Source organism: Nelumbo lutea, chromosome 2, assembly GCF_056320005.1.
Source record: "Nelumbo lutea isolate HS-2025 chromosome 2, American lotus-T2T, whole genome shotgun sequence".
NCBI classification, from domain to species: Eukaryota; Viridiplantae; Streptophyta; class Magnoliopsida; order Proteales; family Nelumbonaceae; genus Nelumbo; species Nelumbo lutea.
In genome coordinates, this window is record NC_142685.1 from 110,983,438 (window position 1) to 111,002,077 (window position 18,640).

Here is an 18,640-nt window from a genome sequence, read left to right on the forward strand (position 1 = left end):
TATATAATTGCTTCAATTTTTGTTCATAGGTTATTTACCGGATAAAGCTTCCTGGACCTGCTATATTGGGGGAAGGAAAGCCTGAAAATCAAAACCATGCCATTATTTTTACCCGTGGGGAAGGTTTGCAAACCATTGATATGAACCAGGTACATAACTAAAATTTTCTTCATCTTCATGAGAATTATGCCTTTTTGCCGCTATCTTCTTACAGTGTTTATTTATATAGGATAACTACATGGAAGAAGCCTTGAAAATGCGCAATCTGCTACAAGAATTTCTTAAGAAACACGACGGTGTGAGATGTCCAACTATTCTTGGACTCCGGGAGCATATATTTACTGGCAGGTAAAGTCATCCATAAATGTTATATACCTGGTATAGGATTTACACTAAAATAGATGTATAAAAAAACTAGGCTGCAGTACTTATTTTTTAAGGATTCTTTTGTTTGTTTAAGTTATTAAATAGTGTGTCATTGTTCTTTATTGCTTTTCAATGCAGTGTTTCTTCTCTAGCATGGTTTATGTCAAATCAAGAGACGAGTTTTGTCACAATTGGACAAAGATTATTAGCAAACCCTTTGAAGTAAGGTTTCTTGTTTTCAGAGATTGGAAATAGCATTCTTGTCATTGTTGATATGTGTACGATTTAATACACCATTAAAAACTTTATCCTATGCCATAATGCTATTTTTATTTCATTGATTGGTTACTTTTGAAAGAATATTATTCAGTTGTTTTTTAATTATTCTTGTTTAGATTATGACACATATGTTGTTTCTTTTTATTACTTAAATGGGTTAGTTTAGGCAATTCAATAATTTCATAAACAGGGTCATGGTTCTAACTTTGCTTTCAGTTATGAGATAAGCTATATATAATGACCTGGCCGATTGTGAGGATTATGATTTTCTCTCAATCGGCAGGTTCTTTCTCTCCTCTCTCATGTTGCTCTTCTTCTCCCTTTGTTATAGTTCTTCACTTTTTCTTATTCATTTTCTCTGCAAACTATATACATAATGTGTATAGTTACTTTACATAATTATGGATGATATGGATTTTGTGTTTACATGACTGAAGTATAGTTGAATATGTGTTTTTATGTTAATGTAAAGAGCAACTGGCATCTTTTATTCACATTTCACAGAAAGTGAGATAGGAGTTTTGCCTACTGGAAAGTGTTTGTGTTGTTCCTGTTGTATTGACAACAAAACAATAGGGTAAATGATTAGAGCATAGTTGTCAAGGTGCCTAAGTGATTCTGGGTGACACTTGGGGCGCCTAGGTGACTTTTTGGTGGCAAGTATTTTATAAAGTAAAGAATAACTTTTTGCTAGTTCCCTAGTTTTATATACCATTTAGCATGCATTTTAATTGAAAAATTGTATTCCTTTTTATTAATAACATTAAATTTCCTCTCAAAATGTGGCAAATCATCAATCTAAAGCACAAAAATCTTATAAATATATTGATTTCTTTATTTTAAAAAATAATACACAATAATAAGTATTTTAAAAAATAATACACAATAATAAGTATTTTCAAAAATAATACACATCTTATAAATATATTGATTTCTTATAAATATATTAATAACATTAAATTTCATAAGTCAAGATGGAAAGCTATATAGAAATAAGAATAAGGGTGGAGATCAAAACTCCGTCCCTTATATTACTTCTTTCTTCTCCTCTCCTCAAAACCCTTCGTTCCTTGATCTTTCCTCCTTGCTCACCTGTGTGGTGTTTCTCCAATACGTTGCCACTATGGAGATCAAAACTCCTAGGATCAGCCTTCTGAATTTGGCACAACACAAGGAGCTTGTTTCGGCTGGCCTCAAGGATCTTGGTATTAGAGGTGGTTTGTGGACTTTGTTTGGGATTGCCTCAAGGAGCTTGGTATAGAGACAGCTTAAAGAATTAAGAATGGAAAATGTTTAATGTCACATTAACCACTAGTAGTCATGCAAATGCAATAAAACAGAGATATTGAAAGTTTCAGTCTTGAATTCTTAAGTTTTTAGATATGATCCTTCTCTGTTTGAATTCTTAATTTGACCAATAGGATTTTTAGAACATTTTATTTCTTATATAATATAAGTTTGCATTTTTTTAATCCATACGGTTTTTTTACGTTTATTTTTTATTCAAATTTATGTCTTTCTTCTAAAGGACTCGCAGTTCTTTTGCACCTTGCTCTTTGGGCAGAAAAAAAATCCCTTGTGTTTTTCTTGCACCTTGTGCTTTCAAAACACCGGGTAGTCTGGGTTTACAGATAATAATTGCCTGGTTGGATCACTCTGCTTTTTGGTTTGATCGCTTTACAAGTGCTTTGAACCATATAATTGATCTTTCTGTCATCATAATTTTAATTGCTATTTTTCAAATTGAAATGTTTCATCTTGTGTTAGTTGAAACCCTTTTGGTGTAGACTGTCCTGATCTAGTCTTTGTCATGATGGAGGTTAATGTTGTTTCTTCTTTGCACCCAACCATCCTTATGTGTCAGGAATTCAAAAAGCATTTGATACATTAAAACAGAGCTGATTGTCTAGCACATTCTGTATTCCTTGTCATCACCTCATTTGTTTGATATTTTCCCTCTGAGGCATCTTTTGATTAGTTGGGTGTTGACCGGAATGGCTGAACTGAAGACGATTGGCCTTGCCATTATGGCTGGTCTGATCTCGGGCCAGTTGTTTATCATGTACATGGAGCTATTCAGGACATGAAGGTCAGGCATTGGAGCTAATCTGGCCATCGTTGATCTCCATTTCTCCACATCATTTTCTTGTGGCATTTCTCTTTCTAGAGTTGCCTTGTTCCATAAAGGGTTACATTTTTCTTTACTGCTAATTAGGAAGAATTTCAAAAATAAAGTGGAGTGCTATTACTGAAAGGGTGAATGGTGAAAACATCAGTTATTGGGTGTTTTGTTACCAAGCTCACTGTCTGACAAAGCTTATAGACCAGTCTGCCCCTTTGTTTCAAGGAAAGCTTCATGACGTAGCATGGTTCTAAGTATCAATACACCCAATACACATGGACATGCATATTGGGTGTTTTGGTACCATAAAAGACCATTTTTTCTTTTTATTTTCTTCCATATTTTGGTTAAGGGTCAGTTTAAATGATGTTTAACATTTAAAACTGATAGATTTGATAAAACCCTTAAAAGGCATATCGACAGTATGATACACCTGATATGGCACATATCATGTCAAAATTGTGAAAATTGATGTGGAGGCTTTCACATAAGAAGCCTTCCACCAACCATATCTTTGTAGTGTGTTAGGAAACTAGTGGGTGCCAGTCTTTATACAAGTTAAGCGACCATCTCTTCTAAGAGGTTGGGATTCTCTACAACAGTAAGATAACCTACAATTGACGTGAATCACCAAAACTCGCCTTCTCTCTGCTTGGATCAATCACAGATGTCCAGCAGATAGGAGTCAAAACATGGCAAAGACCTATAGGATGGCCATACCTGAAACATTGCAAATACCCGTTCTAGCCACAAAACAGTTATTGACATCTTTTACACTTCAAGTGCTTCAGAAGATAAAGCTATAGGTTGGATAATTTATTTATTAGTGCAACTGTGTAAATGACAATACATCCAAGTCTACCAGTCATGTTTTCCCTTCTATGTGTGTTATTCCTTGTGCTGTGGTGTGAATGTTCTCATGACAAGATTATCAGATTGAGGTCCTTAAGCTGCTTAGGTAACAGCACCGATGCCACAGATAGCTAATTCTGACGGTCCATCAGCAGGATGAATTTCATCTTTATCAGTCCACATTGCCAAAAGTTCTCTTTGTTTTTTTGAATATGTTCCAGTTCCAAGTTAAAATAAAAAGAATACCCAAGATGGGATTATGATGGATGTAGCCTTGCTTCCTCAACTGCAAGTCATCAAACAGAGGGGGTGCTTGGTGGTTACCTCTTTGTTAACATAAATCTCGTAATAATTGTGCATTTTTCTTCGAGGACAAAATGTCAATTAGCAAGCTCTGTATTGTGTTGTTTTTGATGCCAGTGATTATTTGATATCCACTTTACTGAATTTCATTTTTTTTTTATCTTTTCGTTGAGCAAGGGTTCGGTTCCACTATGGGCACCCAGATGTTTTTGATAGATTGTTTCACCTTACACGGGGGGGTGTAAGTAAGGCATCAAAGATCATCAATTTAAGTGAAGACATATTTGCAGGCATGCCCAATACCTGGCCTCCCCAGTTTGAATTTTGAATGTTTTCAGGGCTTTAGAGGGGCTTATAATTGATTTACAATTCCATGTGGCTATGAGATGCAGGTTTCAATTCTACCCTTCGTGAGGGTAATGTTACTCATCATGAGTACATTCAAGTTGGCAAGGGGAGAGATGTGGGTCTTAACCAGATCTCACTATTTGAGGCAAAGATTGCTAATGGTAATGGTGAGCAGACACTAAGTCGTGACATATATAGGCTTGGACACCGCTTTGATTTTTTCCGGATGTTGTCATGCTATTTCACCACTGTTGGTTTCTATTTCAGCACCCTGGTATGTACACATACCACCTTTTCCCTTCCTGACAGAATGGTGTCATGTGACCTTCTGACTGGTTCATGACTTTCTTCTTACAGATAACAGTGCTCACAGTTTACGTGTTTCTGTATGGCCGCCTCTATCTTGTTCTTAGTGGACTCGAGGAAGGACTTAGCACACAACCTGCTATTCGGGATAATAAGCCTCTTCAAGTGGCTCTTGCATCTCAGTCTTTTGTGCAACTTGGGTTTTTGATGGCATTGCCAATGATGATGGAAATTGGACTAGAAAGAGGATTCAGAACAGCATTGAGTGATTTTGTGTTAATGCAGTTACAGTTGGCCCCTGTATTTTTCACATTTTCACTTGGAACAAAAACCCACTACTATGGAAGAACATTGCTTCACGGTGGTGCAGAATATAGAGGCACAGGTCGTGGGTTTGTGGTGTTTCATGCAAAATTCGCAGACAATTATAGGTTGTACTCCCGAAGCCATTTTGTGAAGGGAATTGAACTGCTAATTCTACTTGTTGTTTACCAAATCTTTGGGCATACGTATAGACGTGCTGTTGCATATGTCTTGATCACTATCTCTATGTGGTTCATGGTGGGAACATGGCTTTTTGCTCCATTTCTCTTCAATCCATCTGGATTTGAGTGGCAAAAGATTGTTGATGACTGGACTGATTGGAACAAATGGATAAGCAACCGAGGAGGAATTGGTGTACCTCCAGAAAAAAGTTGGGAATCATGGTGGGAGAAGGAGCAAGAGCATCTTCGACATTCTGGGAAGCGTGGCATCATTGCTGAGATTGTGTTAGCACTGCGGTTTTTCATCTATCAATATGGTCTTGTATATCACTTAAATATTACAAAAAGGACAAAAAGTGTATTAGTAAGTTTTTTTCTGTCAGATTTCTGCTACCTTAACAGTTACATTATATGAATTAATGAAAAGTTGTTCTCTTATTTTTGAAGGGATATAGTTATAATTTCATTTACTTTCTAATTTTACAGGTCTATGGCGCTTCATGGCTCGTGATCATTGGAATATTGATTGTTATGAAGGTGAGTGCCTTGTTTTATCAATAACAGGAAAATTCATTAATAAATAAAGTACTAAGGAGACTAGAGGAGGGGTAGACTCTCTTAACCCCTCCCTTAGAAAAGAAAAATAACTCAAATTACAAAATAGCTGAAAACAATTATTCTCTTCCCATCCCATGTTTAGCAAGAGTATCCGCAATGGAATTAGTGCTTCTTTTTATCCACTGTAGCTCAATTTCTAAACCTTGTGCTAGCTGGTTAAACATTCTTTTCTTACTAGCAAGCTTCGATAGATCGTTCTCTTCTTTTTGCAGCCATCCCATAACCAGTTTTGTGTCCCCTTCAACAATAAGCTTGTGACAGTTCAGCTCCTTAGCTTTCTTCATTCCTTCAATCACTGCCAAGATCTCAGCTCGAGGTGAATCACCTAAACCAGTAGTACCCGAAAATAGAGCAATGACTTTCCCCCCTCTTGTCTGAAAGTTCCTCCAATGCCAGAGATCTTGCCAAGATCTCAGCTCAAGGAGCAGACCAAATGGGACTAATCTTGGTTTTGGCAGGGGCTGAACTAGCCACTTCCTTCCAATTTCTTCTCATCATAGCAGTGCCGTTAATCTATTTATTCCGTAGGGTCTTAACTAAATGTGTGGAGTAGACCTGGCAAAAAGGTGACCGAACCTCCAAACCAGACCCAACCCAACCTGAAAAAACAGGGTTAGGGTCTCATATTTAGCTACCCGAATGTAAAAAATGACCCAACCCGATTGTCAAGTCTAATTGGGATTATTTATCATTGTTAGAAGTTTCCACTCTTTAATTTTTTCTATTTAGTCTTTACTTTTTATTGTTTACTCTATAAATTGTTAAATGTTCAGGTTTTTTATTTTATATTTGGAATTTTAAGGTTAATTCTTTTAATTTTGGCATTTTTCATGTAATTTTCTTTATTTTTTAAATTTCGATTATTTTTTTGGATGACCTAAATTGACCCATGGGTCAATCCTAACCCGAACATTTAGGGTTAGGGTCTAGCATTTGACAACCCAACCCGAAGTACCTTGACCCAACCCGAACCCGACCGACCCAACCCAATTGCCAGGTCTAGTGTGGAGGTAGAGGGGAGTGTTACGGAATATGAGGAAACATTGATAAAAAAGAATAGGGAAAAGCATTCTAAAAGAGAAGACATGGCAAAATCAAATCATGAAACAGGATTCTGCCAAAAGGTAAAGCAATAAAACACAGATATAATCTAACATTTAAGATTCTGCCGATATCGAATGAGTAGACTGAAAGTATGATCTAGAAGCTCTTCAGAGACTTAAATGCTCTTGATGCACTATGTTGGTTCGGCTGTCTTAGTTTGTATGTTTACTTTTTGTTGGGTCTTAAGTCATTAGTTAGTGGGCCTTGTAACTGGGCCTAATCTTAATGTTTATTTCGACTAGGTGTCCCATCACTAATCAGGGGCAGCCTTGTCCATTCATGTAACATTATGTAATACCTTTATATATAGATTAGGGCTGGCCGAAAGATTACTGCCGCCCTATTCATTTCTGTTCCTCTTCTTCTTCCTCTTCTACTCTCATTCGACAGTCCTATTTCAGCAAACATGGTATCAGAGCACTGATCTTACGACTGGTTATAGTAGCCGCATCTTCTTCTACTCGCAGGTAACTCTCCCATTCTTGTTGGTTGCTGCAAAGAAACCCTAGGGTTGGTCGTAGAACACAGCTAGACCTACATCTAGGGTTTCCCTTGGTTGTAGGGCCCAAGGGGAGTTAGACACAGTACAACAGACTATAGCCATTCGGCTAAGATAGATCTGTGTAGAACAGATCTAGGCGGAAGGACTGATTTCAGCAGTCCTATAACTATTCGTGGGTGAAGTTATAACCTGCGGCAGCAGTGTTTAGCACACAGTAGAAGCCAACACAGCAGGTTGCAGTGTTGTACTCGGTGACAACAGTAATTTGGGCACAATGTGCAGTGTTTCAGCTCTTTGTCTGGTTCTCAGGACTGAGTTTACAGTGCAGCAAGTTTCGTAAGTGTAAAACAATTCTCTATACATTGGAGTTACAGTCTTGACACTTACAAGTAAGTGAAGATGTCTTCGATATCCGGTGAAGTGTCTTCTAGAGATGTTAGGGCTTATGGGAGGTCTCCTAATCTGGAGAATCCAAATCTGCATAGCCTACAGATCACAAGTGTGTTGTTGGATGAGTACAACTTTAGGGAATGGTCTGTCTCAGCCATGCTTTTCATCACATCCCGTGAACTCACTGGTTACTTAAACGGGCAGAAGAAGGAACCAGAAGTGGGAAGTGCTGAATACAGAACTTGGCGCAAAGAGAATGCTACTGTTATGTCCTGGCTACTTGCCTCAATGACTCCAAGAGTAGCCAGGACTGTTCAACATTTTTCCACGGCTGCCAAGATTTGGAAAAAGGTTTCTAAAACCTATGGGCAGAAAAAGAAAAATGCCAGAGTTTACAGATTGAATCAAGATATTGCTGCCTTGAGGCAAGGAGATATGAGTGTTGCAACATATTTTGCTACACTAGAAGGACTATGGGAAGAGTTAGATCACCACCTTATCATTGACTGGGAGAGTGCTGGAGACAAAGAGAAGCATGACAAACAAATTGAAGAGGGTAGAGCATTTAAGTTTCTTGTTGGCCTAGATCCTATATATGAGAGCATAAGATCCCAAATTCTGGGAAGGGATGAAATGCCAGACTTACATCATGTCTACTACCTTGTGAGGAATGAAGAGGTGAGAAGAAATGAGATGCAGGTTGATACTCAAACAAAACTAGCTGAACAGCCTGTGGAGCATTCGGCCCTAATATCTACAAATCAAAGGGGAAACAGGTACTCTGACAAGAGACATCTGAAGTGCACCCACTGTGGAGGGGAAAGGCATGTGAAAGAGACCTGTTGGGTTCTCCATCTGCATCTGAAGCCAGCTGCATTGAGGAAAGATAAGAAGCATTAGAAGGGTCAATCTGCAAGTGTGAATTTGGCTATGGGACAAAGTGATGATGGTTCAAAACGCACATCTACAATTACTTCATCTTCCATGGGATAGACTTCTAATTCCTCTCGAACAGAGTCTTTGGGTTTTACTACCGATGAGGTAGAGGTACTTAGCCGGGCCCTAGCTCGTCTAAGGACCAATTCTCTTCCATCCTCCTCCCTTGCTAGATTAGGTGTTGTCTCAGCCTTTAGTGCTACTAGTTCTATTGATCCTGCCTCTTGGATTATTGATTCTGGTGCAACTGACCACATGACACATGTTTTTTCTATTTTCTTCCTATCATTTAATGTCTGGCCAAGATAAAATGAGGGCTGCTGATGGTTCTCTCTCTACCATCTCTGGGAAGGGAGTGGTTGACCTAAGCTAGGACATCTCACTAAAATCTGTCTTGCATGTTCCCAATCTTTCTTCAAATCTCTTATCTGTTTCCAAGCTTGCCAAAAATTTGAATTGTAGCATAACCTTTTTTCCTACTCACTGTGTCTGTCAGGACAGTTTGACGAAGAGAACGATTGGGAGCGGTCATGAGTGTGGAGGTCTCTACTACCTTAATGCAAACATCAGTTCGGCCTTGCAAACATCTGCTATGTGTAGTCAGTTCAATGTGGAGTCAATAGCTAGGTTACATCTATGGCATGCTAGGCTAGGTCATTTACCTTTTTCATCATTGGAAGTGTTGTTTCCAGAATTATTCAAAAGTGTTTTAAGTCAAGAGTTAGTTTGTGAAGTCTGTCAACTATCAAAGCAATGTAGAACTGTTTATTCAACTTCAAGTAATGGAATTCGAGCTTCTTTTGACTTAGTCTACTCTGATGTTTGGGGTCCTTCTCCCATTATTTCTGTTGATGGCTTTCGATATTTTATCAGCTTTATTGATCACTATTCTCGATGCACATGGATATACTTATTAAAGGCACGAGAGGAAGTGCCGCGGGTAACCATGACATTTTGCAAAATGATTGAAACACAATTTGGTATGAAGGTCAAACAATTCAGGTCAGATAATGCTGCAGAATATTTTGAAAGGTCCTTGAATCTGTTTATGGAGGATGCTGGAATGATTCATCAGTCATCTTGTGCTAGTACCCCCCAACAGAATGGGGTTGCTGAGCGCAAGAACAAGCACCTATTGGAGACTGCTTGAGCTTTACTATTTCAGCACAAAGTTCCTAAAAGCTATTGGTCTCAAGCAATTTTTACTACATCATATCTGATAAATCGAATGCCATCCAAGGTATTGGGGATGAAAACTCCTTTCTCTGTTCTTTGCCCTCATCTTCCTGACTTTTCTCTTCCACCGAGAGTCTTTGGTTGTGTATGCTTTATACATGTCAAGGATCCGAAGAAGACCAAAATGGATCCTAGGGCTACAAATGGAATCTTTTTGGGGTACTCCTCTACTCAGAAGGGATACAAGAAAAAATATGTCACAAAGGATGTGGTATTCTTTGAGTCTCAATCCTATTTTCATTCTTCCCAGAATCCTCTTCAGGGGGAGACTAGTGGGATGGAAGATGATTCTTCTGTTCCCCCATTCTTTGTACCTCTACCTCAGGCCTTCCATCTTCTCCTCCTGATCCACCTAGTTGTGGTATCCCGGGTGAATCTAGTGAGGCTCCCATTGTACCAGCTACTACTAGTGATGTTGCAAATATTACTGAAGACTCCAGCAGGCTGCAAAGAGATATCAGAATCACCTACAACAGAAGGAAGAATGGTCCTCTAACACATGATAGCAACCAATTGGACTCGGATCAATCTGTCTCAGAAACTCAAGGTAATCCTATCAGTTCCTCTGACTTGGATCTTCCTATTATCCTTCGTAAGTCTACTTGTTCGTGTACTATCAGACACCCCATTGCTGATTTTGTGTCTTACTCACATTTGTCTCCTCGTTATTGTTCTTTTGTGTCTGCTCTCTCTTCTGTGCATGTTCCTACCAGGTATTCTGAGGCAGTATCTCACCCAAAATGGAAAGAGGCTATGGACGAAGAAATGAAGGCCTTAATGAAAGCAAGGACTTGGGAATTAGTGGATCTACCAGAAGGGAAATGCACTGTTGGATGCAAGTGGGTGTTCACTATGAAGCATAGGGAGGACGGGTCCATTGAGAGGTACAAGGCTAGATTGGTAGCAAACGGGTTTACTCAAAAAGAAGGGATTGACTACAAAGAAACCTTTGCTCCGGTGGCAAAACTCAACACAATCCGAGTTCTATTATCATTAGCTGCAAATTTCTCATGGGAGCTACATCAGTTGGACGTGAAGAAGGCTTTTTTGAATGGCGACCTGCATGAAGAGGTGTTAATGGATCCTCCACCAGGTTATGTCTTTGGCAAGAAGGTATGTAGACTGAGAAAGGCCCTTTACGGCCATAAGCAGTCCCCTCGAGCTTGGTTTGAGAAGCTATGTGGAGTCATGAAGAAAGGGGGTTACACTCAAAGTGGAGCAGATCATACCCTATTCATAAGGAAGAGAAATGGCAAACTTACGCACTTATTGTCTGTGTGGATGATATGGTAATTACAGGGAATGATCAGGAAGAGATTAAAAGACTAAAGGAGTTTTTGGTTGTTGAATTTGGGATCAAAGATTTGGGCCAACTGAGATACTTTCTTGGGATTGAAGTTGCAAGATCCAAAGAGGGCATCTATATATGTCAGCGGAAATACATCCTTGATCTTCTTCAAGAGACTGGCTTGATGGGGTGTAGGCGAGCCGATACTCCAATAGAACAGAATCATGGTCTACAGGTGTCAGTAGGAGAGTACTACCCTGATAAGGAAAGATACCAAAAGCTGGTGGGGAAGTTGATTTACCTGTCCCTTACTCGCCCTGACATTGCTTATGCTGTACATGTTGTCAGTCAGTTCATGCACACTCCTAAGATCCCTCACATGAAAGCTGTGGAATGGATCCTCAGATATTTGAAGTCTTGCTCGGGGAAAGGGATTATGTTCAGAAAAAACAGTAAAATTGAAGTTGAAGGATATACTGATGCAGATTGGGCTGACTCTGTTGGGGACAGGAAGTCTACCTCTGGGTACTGTACTTTTGTTGGAGGAAATTTAGTTACATGGAGGAGTAAAAAACAGAATGTGGTTGCAAGATCTAGTGCAGAGGCTGAGTACCGAGCTATGGCTCATGGTGTTGCTGAACTCTTATGGTTGAAGATCTTGCTTGGTGAATTTGGAATAAAGATTGAGTGCCCTCTCAGATTGTACTGTGACAACAAGGCAGCCATCAACATTGCAAATAACCCAGTGCAACATGATAGAACAAAACATATTGAGATAGACCGTCACTTTGTTAGAGAAAGAATTGTCTCAGAAGAACTCTGCATTCCTTATACTCCCTCCGAGATGCAGATTGCAGATGTTCTGACTAAAGGGCTAGCTACAGTGAAATTCGTGGACTGACTTGGCAAGCTAAACATGATTGACATCCATGCTTAGCTTGAGGGGGAGTGTTGGTTCAGTTGTCTTAGTTTGTATGTTTACTTTTTGTTGGGTCTTAAGTCATTAGTTAGTGGGCCTAATCTTACTTAATCAGGGGCAGCCTTGTCCATTCATGTAACATTATGTAATACCTTTATATATAATAGATTAGGGCTGGCCGAAAGATTACTGTCGCCCATTTCATTTCTGTTCCTCTTCTTCTTCCTCTTCTACTCTCATTCGACAACCCTATTTCAGCAAATACACTAGAATCTTGTCCAAGTCCTTTATCTGAACATAATCTTCACAGCCTTTAAATTTACCATTTAAAATTCTTCAATTCCTTTCTTTTCTGAAGTCCAAATCAACTGTAAAAAGGATCAGACTCCCAGAAAATCTTACCTTCTTTTCTTACTTAGAGATTTCACCACAAAGGATTTCAACTTCCAGAATTTCCTAAAAAATGTTTTAACATATTTCATCAATTCTGTTGTACATTAATATACACCGATCAAATATCAAGAGAAACTAGCCAAGCAAAAGTTTCCATACCAAGTGGAGTTTGGCTACCTCAAATATTTCCGAGAACATAGTGCTCCATGTGAACGCAAATAATTGCATTCCTTCCACCATCTTGTGTCTTATACTTGGGCACCAAATCAAATAATGTTCAAATCAACTCATGTTCTTGATTTTTAGACATTATTTGATTTTAACATTTTTGATATTCAGCTCGTAAGGGCTTTGGATGCACCTCAAAATCTTCAAATTTTGTGGTGTTTACCTTCCCAAAAATGAACTCTAGGCCCTAGTGCTCTCACCACCTTATTGTTAAATCCTAAAACACTGCTGCTGTTCCAATCTTATCAACAATCCCATACTTATGGCTTGTCACACTCTAAAGAGGCTCTCTTTCATCTTGAAATGTCTAGAACCATTTTTGAAGCATGATTTATTCAAAGCCTCTTCTAAAAACCTAACTCAAACTTCTATTATTCTTTGGTCTGTAAATGTAATTCCATATGACTTCGTGAACTCCTAATTAGCTTACAATCTATTGAGAGCTTTTTGAATACCATTTCTATTGAGGTTACAACTCAACAATATGGTTGCAGTTTAGGTTTAAATTATTTATAAATATCAACCGATATGTATCAATTCTGGGAGCTTCATGCATTTGAGACTGGTGGAATGGATGAAGCTTCATTCCAATCTACCCGTATCTATAACATTGACCCAATTGGTCACTATATTAGTCCATATAAGCCAATATGGGCCAATACTACTAGTATATTGGCCGCCATATTCAAATTTGTTTCTCGCTCATGTACAGTGTTTTAAAAGGCGTGTGCCTGGAGGCGCCTCCAGGTGAGGTGCTCCCAAAACGCCCCGAGGCGTATGCCAGAGGCGCTGACACCTCTGAGGCGTACGCCTCTTGCTCTTTTTTCATGAGGTGTGCTAGAGGCATACGCCTCATGCACATCTGATATAAAAAGACAAAAAAAGAAAGGAAAGGGATGGGAAAGAAACAGAGAGAAGTAAAAAAGAGAAAAGGAAAGTAAAGGGAAGGGAAGGGAAGGAAAAAGATAAGGGGAAAGAAAATGGTTTGCCCCTTGCCCCTTCGGCTGGGGGGCTTCACCCTTTCAACTAATGTTATGCATCTTTATTCTTTTTTAAAAGTAAATATAAAATGAGATCGCCCCTTCCTCTTCATCCTCCTCCTAACCTCCCTCCTCTTAAGGATGCTTATGCCTCCTTGTGTTCGGGAGGCTTATGCCTCTTGCGTTCTAAAACATTGCTCATATATTGGAAACAGTATCTCTTTATGTGCAGCAGTAAGACTGTGTACATCTGTCCCTCCCCAGACCCTACATTGGTAGGAGCCTTGTGCATTGGGCTGCCCTCTCTCATTAACTCTTGTATTTTAGTCATTGATTCACATTCAAATTTGCCTCTAATTAACTTTCTTTTTCTCTTATATGCCATTGACTCACTATATTCTAATGTTTTAAAAATCGATCTGCAACCAGAATCCAGAACAGCTTTGGCCACCATCCAATGTTGTCAAAATCTTATATGGAATTGGACAATTCACTATGTGCATATCAATCATTCCCAACTTACAAGCTTTGGCCACCATCCAATGTTGGGTGTACATATCAATCATTCCCAACTTGTGTAAATTTGTCTCCAACTTGGTCTTTAGGACTGCCTTAGTGAAGAGATCAGCACGCCTCCATGTTGCCTTAGTGAAGAGATCAGCCAGCCCAACTTGCGTAAATTTGTCTCCAACTTGGTCTTTGGGCTTACATATCAATCCAGACTGTCTTAGTGATAATCAATCTGTTATTGAAGTGGATTCACTATGTGCATATCAATCATTCCCAATATATATAGGTCACTTCTTGAGGTGCAATCCTCTCTCTGATAAAGTGTAAATACACTTCAATATGCTTAGTTCTGTCATGTTGAAGTGGATTATGGGCAATGTTAATAATAGCTTGATTATCACAATACAGTACTTGGGCTTTTTCATAAGCAATGCCTAGATCCTCAAATAGGAATTTCAACCATAATACTTCAGCCACATCATTTGCCATAGATCTATATTCAGTTTCAGCACTGGAACGAGCAACAACATTTTGTTTATTACTTATATAAGAGACAAGATTTCCTCCTACAAAAGCACAATATCCAGAGGTGGTTCTCTTGTAGTCAACACACCCTACCCACACCATTTGTCATAGATCTATCTTCTTTCTTCATATCCCTTTGCTTGTCACCTCCAAACTTTGGTTTCACTGTTGTTAGGGTTGATTCCATAGGCTGATATTGTAACATAACCTTTCTCCTGCTTTTTCATTGTGCACTAAGGAATAGGCCTGAGACAAGGTCACATTCTCTTTGGTGATCGGTTGTTGCCTCACAATATCATATTCTGATTTCAGACCAACTAGGAATCCAAAAACCCTATTGGTTTCAACCTGTTTTCTGTATGCTTGTGCATCATTCTGACTTTCTCACTCAATTGTCTCCAAGTGATCAATTTCATGCCACAAAGATTTTAAAGTACAGAAGTAATCTGAGATTGGTTTCTCTTTGCTTAAGATTATTGACTTTAGATTTCAACTCATAGGTCTTTGCAACATTAAGTGGTTGGGAGTATATTTCTCTTATGATATCTCAAATTTCCTTGTCCGTTTTGGCCCGCAAGTAATTTCGGCTGTTATGAGGCTGCATCTAATTGCACAACCAAGTCATGACCAAAAATTTATCCTGAACCCATTTGGCATATAACGTGTCTTCCTTGGCTGGTTTCTTTACATCCCCATCACATAGCCCAATTTCCCTCTACCCCCAATAGCCATCATATCTGACTCAGCCCATTCCAAGTAATTTGATCCATCAAATTTGACAGTGGTAATTTGAAAAGTATTTTCAGTGATGTTTCCATCCCCCAAAACACCTTTCCCTTGAGCCTTTATGTTGAAACTGAAGAAATTATCACCCAGAAATTGCAAACAGCCCACTTGGAAAGCTGAAAAAGGTCTAGGAAACATCCAGAAATGTTGAAACAGACCTAATCTCCCAAAGATTATTATCAATCAACCTAAAATGCTAAAACAGATCTAAGTGTTACCCAGAGACTAATAACAGTCAGATTACTAGGGTTTAAATTAGAGAACTGATCGTGGGTTTGGGAAAACCCTAAAAAAATCTAGAGTAATTAGAAAAAAACCCAGCTGCTCCTAGATCACTTCCAATCCTCAGTTTGAATCCTACTAATCTTGAATTCGTTCCTTCCCTCAGATTCTTCCTGATCACTGGACACCTTCCAAGGCTCTACAATTCCTTGAAAACTGCTGCACTCTACCAGTAATCTCCAAGAATCAGCTGATGGACCAATCTTCCTAAAATTTCGTACCCTAGGAAGTTCTCATGCAGTCAGCCTGATTAGACTAACATGAGAAACCCTAGGTTGGCTCTGATACCAATTTGTCGAGACTGTAATCAGTCCTATTCTAGATGTGAACTCAGTAAGAAAAAATTTCAGGGAATAGGTGAGAGAGAGAGAGAGAGAGAGAGAGAGAGAGAGAGAAGAGAATTCAGAAAAGAGTGTGGGTCAAAAACATATTGCCCCTACTGTTAACGTAAATAAACAGCAGCTGAAAACTAACTGAAATAACCTACTTAATGACACTAATAATATGCTAACAGCAACATAAATAATATATTATTGCTCTACAATCCTACAAAAACAATAAGTACATTGCTTTTCTCAGAACTCAGATATGCATATATGTCTTAGTTATTCTAATTGCCGGTGGTAGTCCACATAAACTGTTAAAGTACGTGTTTCTTTTTTTAATATTTACGTACCTCTTTTATAGTGATCTTAGGCCTAGTCCAGTGTTATTGGTGAAGCTTTTGAAACTTGAGTCATCTCAATGCATCTATATGCATCTATGCATGTCCAATACTTTGCACCTTGGTTGCTGTTAGTTGGATGACCTTGGTTTTGCACCGGAGACTTTTTCTTGTATTTTATGGTTATCCACTAATATGTAATGGATGCTTATCATGGTCTTGAAGGATATGTTGTCTTTTTTGCAGACTGTTTCAGTTGGAAGGCGTAAATTCAGTGCAAATTTTCAGCTCGTATTTCGGCTAATCAAGGGACTTATTTTCTTGACATTTGTTTCTGTTCTGATCACATTGATAGCACTTCCCCACATGACCGTGAAGGACATTATAGTCTGCTTTCTTGCATTCATGCCAAGTGGTTGGGGATTGCTTCTGGTACGTAAATCATTTCGGCATCCTGTTTATTTTTTGTGCTTGTGTGTGGTCGGTCCTTCATCGTCCTTTGCTCTTTTTGGTTACATATTTTCCTTAATTGTTTTACAGATTGCCCAAGCTCTTAAACCACTTGTCCAAAATGCTGGTTTCTGGGGATCAGTTCGAACACTTGCTCGTGCTTATGAAATTGTTATGGGTTTGCTTCTTTTCATTCCTGTTGCATTTCTGGCTTGGTTCCCATTTGTTTCAGAATTTCAAACACGAATGCTGTTCAACCAAGCGTTCAGCAGAGGTCTCCAGATATCCCGTATTCTTGGTGGACAGAGGAAGGATCGTTCATCACGAAATAAAGAGTAAGCATGCTCTGAATTGTCTCTTCATGCGAGTGGAAAGGCTTCTCGTTAGTCCTACAACTGCCAAAAATATCAGCCAGCAGATCTTAACAGTCATATTTAGATTTTGTACATCTAAAGTTGTAAATTTATCTTGTTACAAATTATGATTAGAAATGGGATAGTATTATGTTTATCGGAAATTAGAATGGCTTCCCCAACCACGCAAACCAGATCTAGTGATGCTAACAATATCTGGTTTTCCTTTGATTGTAATTTAAAACTCAAATCTGCAAGGGTTAGTAGACTTTGTATTGATTTTGCATCTCCACTTGTGTATTGGACCTACATTTGGGAAAATTAAATGTGATTAAAATTTATTCCAAACAGCATCTCTAGGCAAAATCCAAAATTTATATGCCTGGTGCATGTCATTTAGTGTTGTCTTAATGTTTTCTATGTATTTGTCTCACTTTGGGACAAGGTTCAAAGTATCGACACGTATCGGCCTATATCGTCCATACTGGGACCCCTCCAATACTCTCCCCTACAGTGGGTGTATTGGGGGTCTGACCAGTTCAGGGGTGGAGTCGTCCTAAACTGGCCCCCCAGATGAGGAAAAAAAAACAACAAAAAGCAGTATTGATATTTTGAACGTCGCTTTTGGATGGTCAAAATTTGGATAGCTCGCTCTTCTAGCAAATTTCCAGAGATGCCAAGGGTTTAGGCCTGTGCCCTCCACCCTTCCAAGATCCCCCCTGGAACTGAAGTAATGGCATTCCAGTAGTGCTGCAATGGGTTGAGGCAGATATGAGGGAATCAAACATCCAAATTTTGATTAGGCTCAGTTTGGGAAAAAAGAGTGCAAATACAAATGTGTACAGGACCTCATTTTGGTATTAAAGTAAAACTAGCACCATTAACAAGGCGCAGAGCGGCAGAGTTCCTCTGATCTTTAGTGGGAAGTCTTGGATGGCAATCCACATTAAATTGTAGAAATAAATTAGACAAAAGGACATTTTTTTGTGATAAAAGACAAAGTGTGTTGAGTTGCGCCTAGTTGTTTTTTATTTTTATTTTAATTTATTTTGTTAGGAAGTTGTTGGGCTTTAGGCTCATTAGTTTATGTTTTTAAGTTGACTGTTCAGCTACAGTAGTAGTCGCTCTACTAAGGGCATCCTTGTAATATTTCATCATTTAAGTTAAGTATAAATATAACGAGGGGTTGGCAGTTAGGGTAAATTAAAGAATCCTGGTTGACTTCCTGTTCTTTTTTCCTTATCTTTTCTTTACTATTGAAATCTTTATCTTCCTCTTCTTTCCTTTCACAATAAATTTGACTAAATCTACAACCAGTGATTTCTACTTGGTATCAGAGCAGGTCGAAGGTTCCTTGAGTTGTTTCTTCATGCAGTCCTAGATCGATTGATTGCATGGTGATTTAAGAGGTTCAT

The 18,640-nt window shown here is 38.7% G+C and overlaps 1 protein-coding gene across 1 annotated transcript in view; it reads left to right on the top strand.

Annotated features, from left to right (window-relative positions):
• Positions 1-17,573, top strand: part of LOC148872784 (callose synthase 3-like) — a 50,996-nt gene extending 33,423 nt beyond the window's left edge. Inside the window, exons 36-44 of the mRNA XM_088968643.1 lie at positions 30-149; positions 230-348; positions 505-588; positions 4,100-4,212; positions 4,315-4,544; positions 4,628-5,425; positions 5,548-5,598; positions 16,669-16,854; positions 16,963-17,573. Of these exons, the coding sequence (XP_088824769.1) occupies positions 30-149; positions 230-348; positions 505-588; positions 4,100-4,212; positions 4,315-4,544; positions 4,628-5,425; positions 5,548-5,598; positions 16,669-16,854; positions 16,963-17,211 (1,950 nt within the window). The 3' untranslated portion in view covers positions 17,212-17,573. The remainder of the gene's footprint in view (positions 1-29; positions 150-229; positions 349-504; positions 589-4,099; positions 4,213-4,314; positions 4,545-4,627; positions 5,426-5,547; positions 5,599-16,668; positions 16,855-16,962) is intronic.
• Positions 17,574-18,640: the final 1,067 nt, after the last annotated feature.